We start from the raw sequence: 8,608 nt of genomic DNA on the forward strand, positions 1-8,608 counted from the left end.
ATTTGAATATTTTATTAACTTTGCTTATATATTTTGTTCACTAAAAATTGACAATTCGTTTATAATTTTTTTTAGTAGTAAATGGACTTATGTTTTTATTGTCTGAAAAATAGGTGTAAGTAATTAACCCAATATTAATGTAGAAATTGATAACACACAAGACATGGTATAATATGGGATGCATTGTCGTTTTCAGGTTGTGGTACAGCTTAGGGCTGGCAACGGGTAGGATATGGTAGGGTTTGGACTCTACTCTAACCTTACCAGCGAGTTAAAAATTTTCTTAAAATTCTACTCTATCTTACTCACGGGTTGAGAATCTCTCAACCTTAATCCTACTCGCACCTTAAAGTTCTAAATCCTACCCTACTCGATTCTACCCACAAGTGGTTATTTCAAGTTTTTATAAGAGGAAGATTGTGAATTCAACACTCACTTTTTTCACTATATATATATATATATTAGGGGTGCGGGTAGGGTAAGGTAGGGTAGGGTATACTCTGAACCCATATCCTACTTTATCCGTAGGCAAATTTGTACCGCACCTACCTTATCCGCCGCGGGTAAGATAGACAACCCTATCCAAACGAGTTGGTACGGGTTGAGTTCCTGCGAGTAGAGTATATATTGCCAGCCCTACCCTCAAGCAAAATCATTTGGAGATTACCTAGTATTTTTTTTTTTTTTGTTTTCGACCCAGTTTTCGGCTCAGAAAACACAGATTAGAGGCTGTAAAGTAGGGAAATCCATTCATTCATAAAAATAAGCTCACAATACACAATTTTAGGATTAGATGTAGTTTTAGAGAGAGAGGTTCTCTCCTCTCTCTTAGGTTTTAGGATTAGGATTCAACTCTTCATCAGGTTCAATATTTCTTTTACTTTATATTTATCTCTTTTTTTTTTTTTTTTGAAACAAAGGAAGCTCAACACATTAAAGTGGAGCAAATAAAAGAAAAAAGAAGACACATAACCAGCTACCAACAAATAAACCAACCCCTACTATTCCCAGTACTCTCATCCTCCTCCAGGATCACCACCACTCCATTCCGTGTAGCTCATCAACGTCCTTGTGTGTATGACCTCCAGGCTTGCTCTTGCATTCTTGAAGATTCGTGCATTCCGTTCCAACCAGATGTTCCAAATCACTGCAAAGAACACTGACATCCACATCTTCTTCCCCTGTTGTCTATTATGCATTCCATGCCAACTCTCAAACATTTCTTTAACAGTTCCGGGAATCACCCACTCCCTTCCTAGTAACCTCAGCCACTTGCACCACACCTGCCATGTTACCTCACACCTAAGGAATAAATGCTCAACAGATTCTAATTCCTTGGTACACAGTACACACATACTATCCCCCAGAATGTTGACTCCTAGTTTAGTCAGCCGCTCCTTGGTGTTAACTCTACCCACTAGCACAAACCACCCAAAGAGCTCAATTCTCGGAGGAACGAAACCTTTCCAAATGGAACTCGTGAAGCTATAACTCGTTATCTCAGCTGATAATGTCTCCGCTTGTATAGCCTGGATCACAGAACTAGTAGAGAAAATACCTTTATTTTCAAACTTCCACACCACATTGTCCTCCCTACCTGATGACAACCTCACTGGCCTTAACCTCTCATGCAGTTGATTGACAAGCTCCAGCTCCCATTGGAACAGCGCCCTCCTCCATTGAAAATTCCAAATCCAATCAAGCCCATCCCAAAAACCACACTCCCCGATGACAAGTCCTTGCTGACTGGAAATAGAGTAGAGTCTCGGATGACTTCCTTTCAGAGTACCACCTTGAACCCAGTTATCTTCCCAAAATCGAGTCTGCATACCATTGCCAGTCCACTTACCACTTTATCACGAATCCGCGGTTCTTTTATATTCAGCTGACATATGTCCTTCCAAGGGCCACCCTTTACTGGTAAAGGCTGAGTTGCTAACATGACATTCGGGTTCAACTTATTACATGAACACACAATCTTCTTCCACAGCGGGCAATCCTCCTTTGAAAACCTCCACCACCACTTAAACAGAAGCGCTGTGTTTCTCAGCACTGCATCACCAACCCCCAATCCCCCAACCTTTTTTGGAGCCTGAACTATCTCCCACTTTACCATAGGTATACCATAGTTCCCGTTCTCCCTGCACCACATAAAGTTCCGTTGTAAAGCAATCAGCTTGTCCGCTACCGCCTTCGGCATCTTGTATAGACTAAGGTAGTAGATGGGGAGACTATTCAGCACCGATTTGATAAGGACCAGCTTACCTGATTTATTCAAAACCTTGGCTTTCCACAAACTCAGCTTCTGTTCCACCTTATCAATGATTGGTTTCCAAGTCTTCACCAAGCGCGGATTCGCACCTAGAGAAACTCCCAAGTATCTAACCGGTAGAGAAGCTTGTTGGCATCCCAGCAGTCCACATGCCTGATCAATCCATCCTTGCTCACAGTTCACCGATATCAGATTCGATTTATCAAAGTTAATGCTCAGCCCAGACATCAACTCAAAGCACCGTAACAGTCTCTTATAGTTTACAATTGTTTCAGTCTCCGGCGGGCAGAATAAAATAGTGTCATCTGCAAATTGTAGGTGTGACAGTTCAATAAGATCTCCCCCTACCAGCAGTAGAGCAATGCGGTCATTCCTCACAGCCTCCCCCAACATCCTATGCAACACATCTACAACTAATACGAATAGCAATGGAGAAAGTGGGTCCCCTTGTCTTAGTCCCCTCTCCATCTTGAATGGCTTGGAAGGTGCCCCGTTTACCAAGACTGCCATGGTGGCCGTAGTAACACACTCCTTCACCCAGCTCCTCCATTTTTGGCCGAAGCCCATTTTCTGTAGCACAATGTCAACAAAATCCCATCTCACTCTGTCATAGGCCTTCTGAAAATCCAGTTTGATAATGACTGCTGACTTTTTCCGAGTCTTCAGCCAATGAACCGTCTCGCAGGCTATGAGTGCACCATCATGAATTTTTCTTCCCTTTACAAATGCAGTCTGAGTCTCTCCAACCAGTCCCGACATCACAGATCGCATCCTGTGCACCAACACTTTCGAAATCACTTTGTACACACACCCCACCATACTAATCGGCCTAAAATCCTTCACCTCCTTTGCACCTTCAAACTTTGGAGCTAGTGTCACCCACGTTACATTGACATCCTTTGGCAATTTCGCACTTTGAAAGAACCCCATTACCGCAGCAGTGAATTCCGGCCCAATGTCATCCCAGCATTTCTTTATGAAGTTCATGTTAAACCCATCACTCCCTGGGACCTTGGAAGATTCGCAGTCCCACACAGCCTCCTTAATTTCCCCATCCGTCGGCATCACTTCTAAAGCTTCAGCCTCATCCCTATGGATACACTTTACTAACCATCTCTGATTCCAATCCTCGGAACATATTCCTGTCGATATAAATCCTTGTAGAACCCTCTAATCGCACCTTTTATTCTCTCCTGATTCCGCACAAGTCTTCCATGTAACATCAGAGCATCAATCCTGTTATTCCGTCTTCTGGCCGAAGCAATGTTATGAAAGTATCTGGTATTCCTATCCATGTTTGCAGCATGCTTAGACCGAGACATCTGTTTCCAGTGCATTTCCTTTCTAATATACCATTTTGAACAAAAGCAATTTTTGAGCAAAATGATTTCTATAACATACTCAGCAAATGAGAGCCAAATAAACTCCCCGTGTGGATATATATATATAAACTGCCAAACAGGAGTAATACCATATATATATAGTTCAATTTTTGTCCGCACTTAAAACATGCACAAGTTAATTAAACAGGAACTTATGCTAGCATAATTGATTACTAAATTAAGATAAGTAATTGTATGCAACGTTAGTTAAAATTAAGTGAAGTTGACATGTTATTTTAAGAGGGAAAAAAAAAGGAAAAGAAACAAAACAACTGATTTCAGAGAGATATAATATAAGATACTGATACTATTGCAGGCACGTGACGTTTTTATGTGGAAGAGGAGGAGCTTATGCGCTTGGTGCGGTTGTCGCTAATTACATGGGGGACTCTCGGAAGCGTGACCTGTTTTTGGGTCTATTCATTGAGGTAACAATTCCGCCACGTTTTTATGATATCATTTTTAAAATATGGAGAAGTATACGGACCAGCAACTTTTTTAAATTTTGGCCAGCATGTAACCAGCAAAAAAAAGTCAGTCATTGGATGAAATCTCACAACAATCTCACACTATTAAAATCATTATTGATGATTATTTGATAGTTACAAATCACAAAAGTTACTGGCTCCCTAGCACTCCTTTTTAAATATTTTTGCCTTTTGTTTTTTGAACGATGATAGTTAATTTATTTTTTTCAGTCAATATTTATTTATTTTTTAAATTATTTTATTTATATTAAAATTTTAGATTTTAAATTAAATTTTTTTAATTTTAAATCTTAAATTATAAATCTAAATATTAAAGTTGGCTAATGTAAATTAATTAAAAGTTGGTTTCTTACATTTTCTGTTATGAAAAATGATATCGATGACTGATACTCTAATTAATTGATAATGTTTTTTTTTTCAATGTAGCATAATTTATTTATTTGTTTATTTTTTGTGTATGAATAATAGTCGATATCTTTATTCTTTCCACATTCATTAATCATTATTAGCAAACTTTCAATTGTTGATACACTTGTTGAACCTTCTGTTTTCTGGATACTGGGGCCTACTCTTTAAGTGAGTCGTTGTCCTTTTCTCGATTTAGAAAAGATACGTGGAGGACCATATAAGATTTCATAGTAGAGCAGGTAGGTAGAAAGCATGGTCCACAATAGTAATTTTCATTTTCTTGGCATCATGCATGCTCTAGCCTCTAAGTAAATTTAATTAGACAATTAGTTCGCATAACATGTAATTTATTGAGTCTTTTTTAGTTAGTTGTTTATTTTGGATTTAATAATATCAAGAGTTATAGTTGCGCGTAATTTTTAGAGATATGTTTGGTTGGGAAATTTTATGCATGAATTTGATATATATATAGAATTCATCATGATAATTCTCTTCCCATCATATCGCTCTATCTTCCAAATACATCGTTATGAAATTATCTTTGACGATCCAAACTAGTGTTTTCTAACTCTGCATTCACTTTACCACCTTTGAATTTTAGCGTGGCTTTAATGTCAACACAGTTTCTTGTCTTTATACTTGGATCTTCTTCGGTTACATTAGACACACTTTGTATCCCGACTTGTGCATACAGCAATTCATTGACCAACGACAAACTCTTAAACAAAGCTCCAATTCGTGACGGATTAGTTCTTGACCTGCTGGGTTCCCTCCGTGACGGATTAGTTCTTGACCTGCTGGGTTGGAGAATATCGTAGGAAAAAAAAATCAAAACAAAACATTAGACACACTTTTGAATATCCGAAAAATATTTTCGTTGATTAGCTTTGCAATCACATCATTAAAAGTCATATTATACATGAATTCTATGGGGACTATTATTATAGTGAATATGGTGACTATGAAATTTTAACAATACTTAACAAATGTGGTTAAAATTAATGTTACATTTTTTTTTACTATTTAGTAACACTTTTAATTTGATTACATTTTTTTTTACCTTTTTTATTTCTTTTTATTTTTAAGTTAAGAAAGTTTTTTCAAATAAAAAAAAGTGTGATTTTAATTTTAGATATACTAGTTATCAAAATTTTATAATCACCATATATACTAGCCATAGTAGAATTGTTATATATATACTACACATTAAGTACACGGATCATTCTAGTATGACTATGTTATGATGATTATGGTGTTCTAAAAAGTGTCGCTAAAGTTAAAGTAACATTTTCATATCGTTAGACGACGTTTTTTAAAAAGTGTTACTAAGAAAAAAAAAGTTACCAAAATATAAAAAAAGATGTGACTTTAATTTTAACAGGACTTACATAGTTACAGTAGTCACTTAAACATAAACATATTAGAATCTACCTAACTACCTTACCTTAGTGTATATGTAAATTAGTGAAATTTTATGCTATGCACAATAATTTGTTATTTACTTGTTCTATATTCATGTGCATGGTATACATACGTTCAATTCATAGGTTGCAAAAGAGAGAGCCCTGCCTGTTGGACCTGAGGAAGGTGGCTTTGGAATGTCATACGATCTTCTATACGGCCGCGCCGGATTCTTATGGGCCGCGCTATTCATAAACAAGTACCTAGGAGACGAGGCAGTTCCAAGCGATATTCTAATGCCAATTATCGATGCAATGTTGGCCGGAGGTAGGGCAGGAGCCTCCGACATTAAGGACTGTCCATTGATGTATCGATGGCATGGGACGAGGTACCTTGGCGCAGCGAATGGCCTAGCCGGAATCCTGCATGTGCTGCTCCATTTTCCACTTCCCGGCGAGGATGCCGAAGATGTGAAGGGAGCTTTAAGGTACTTGATGAGTAAACGGTTCCCTCATAGTGGCAACTATCCGTCGAGCGAAGGGAATCCAAGGGATAAGTTGGTGCAATGGAGTCATGGCGCAACCGGCATGGCCATTACTCTGTCCAAAGCAGCAGAGGTAATAGGATTTGATTTCATTTGATTTAACCTTTTCTAAGAGAGTTACTCCTACTTGGTATAACATTTGTGTGATATGAATAGTTGTTGGAACTTGTAAAAGTTAATTAAGCATCGAGAGGAATCATGCTTGAGTAATCTGTTACTCTAGAAAACTTTTACTATGCCCGAAAATGATTTCCTATATGAGATTTAGCTTCCTTAACTTAAAATTTGTTTGATCCTGTGAATTTTTTATAGGTTCTTTCTAGTACAACATTCAATCAATTTTAAACAAGTGGTGTGGTACTCTTTTTTTGGGTGAATGTTTCAAATTCTTGTGAATGAAAAATAATTGTGTTTTTTGAATTCAAAAATGTTTCGGGAGAATAAAAATCAGTCCAATTTTTTTTTTTGTTTTGTATTTTTTAATTATTGTCGAAATAAATAATTTATATGTAATAAGTATGTAACTACAAATGTTACATATATGAAATTACAGATGTTTAATTAAATAAATTAATTTTGGATTATCGTCTCCCTATCATTATTATTTTGAATTCAACCATTTTAGATAATATAATTCATTTTTGATTTCTTTATTGTTGCTATTGAATACACATAACTGCATCTGAAATTCAAAAGTGCTTGGGAGAAAAAAAAATCATAGACTATGTATTTGTATATAAATATATGTAATTTAACCTATTTTAATGTGTATTTTTTATTTCAATAATATGTATTCTATACGGATTGCTAATTTTGGTTTCCACTAGCACAGTTGTCTGAAATTAATCTTAGTAAAAGAAATGTCGAAATGGATAGTAAGTTATGTGCTCGAGTGTGTGCAGGTTTTTCCAAATGACAGAGAACTCCGAGACGCGGCAATCAAAGCGGGGGAAGTAGTGTGGAAGAGTGGCCTGGTGAAGAAGGTAGGACTTGCGGACGGCGTGGCCGGAAACGCCTACGGCTTCCTTTCGCTCTTCAGACTAACCAAAGAACAGATCTACGAAGAGAGAGCAAAAGTCTTCTCATGTTTCTTGTACCGCAATGGAAGTTCTCTTATTGCTGGTGCTGATGGTGGAAATGCTTATTCCCTCTTCCAAGGTATTGCTGGAACTGCATGCCTCTGGTTTGATCTTGTTGCACCTCATAACTCTAGATTTCCATGTTATGAATTATAGAATGAAGCTAAGATTCGTTTTATGTTATTATTATTAAATTGTGTAATGTACATAGTGGGGTTACACTATGCTATAAGTTTAGATCATGCTATATGTTAAAAAGATTGGAGTACTCTTTTTGATTACTCGCTTACAAATTCGTTATTTTCATAGTTGATAATTTCGGTAGGAAGTATGTGAAATACGAATATGTAAATAATTGTAATCTATTTAATAATTGAATTTTAGTTTTTATTTTTTGAAGTAAAAAGTTCTAAGTATAATAATCAGGTGTTCTGTTCTGATAAAAAAACTTTAAGAAAAATAAAATAATGAAAAGAAAAGTTATTGGAGTATAATGTATGGTGAAGTTGTCTTTTTCAAGTTATCTTTATTGAACAACAATATCACATCTAACGACAACCTTTAGTAGACAACAAAAATATTAAATAATATGTATTGGGAACAAAAACTAAAAAATTTTGAACTGAGTCAGAATGAAGAACCTATCACCAAATCAATGTTTTTAGTAATGAAAATATTACTTATTCTTTAAATTTTTAGAAAAATGGAAAAAAAGTTCTTTGGCCTTTTGATCCGCAGATATTTAAGTCTTGAAAATTTGAAAATACATTTAAGTCTCTAACATTTTCAAAATCTAAATATATTAAGATTTTATGTTCACTTGGTTCTGTCAGACTCAACAGAAAAATTAAAATCAAACATAATTCCGTTTATACTGACCTGGTTGATATGAATGCACACGTGAGAGAGTTTTTAAAATTGAACAAATCAGATTCAAGGATCAATATGCCCAGATTTTGAAGAGAGTCAGAGACTTAAATATATTTTTAAATCCTCAAAAATTTAAATGTTGGCGGACCAAAAAGTCAAAGATC

The 8,608-nt window shown here is 36.1% G+C and overlaps 1 protein-coding gene across 1 annotated transcript in view; it reads left to right on the forward strand.

Moving 5' to 3' along the window:
* Positions 1-7,855, forward strand: part of LOC107623032 (lanC-like protein GCL1) — a 9,106-nt gene extending 1,251 nt beyond the window's left edge. Inside the window, exons 3-5 of the mRNA XM_016325157.2 lie at positions 3,971-4,082; positions 6,098-6,568; positions 7,398-7,855. Coding sequence (XP_016180643.1) covers positions 3,971-4,082; positions 6,098-6,568; positions 7,398-7,730 — 916 coding nt within the window. The 3' untranslated portion in view covers positions 7,731-7,855. The remainder of the gene's footprint in view (positions 1-3,970; positions 4,083-6,097; positions 6,569-7,397) is intronic.

Source organism: Arachis ipaensis, chromosome B10, assembly GCF_000816755.2.
Source record: "Arachis ipaensis cultivar K30076 chromosome B10, Araip1.1, whole genome shotgun sequence".
NCBI lineage: Eukaryota > Viridiplantae > Streptophyta > Magnoliopsida > Fabales > Fabaceae > Arachis > Arachis ipaensis.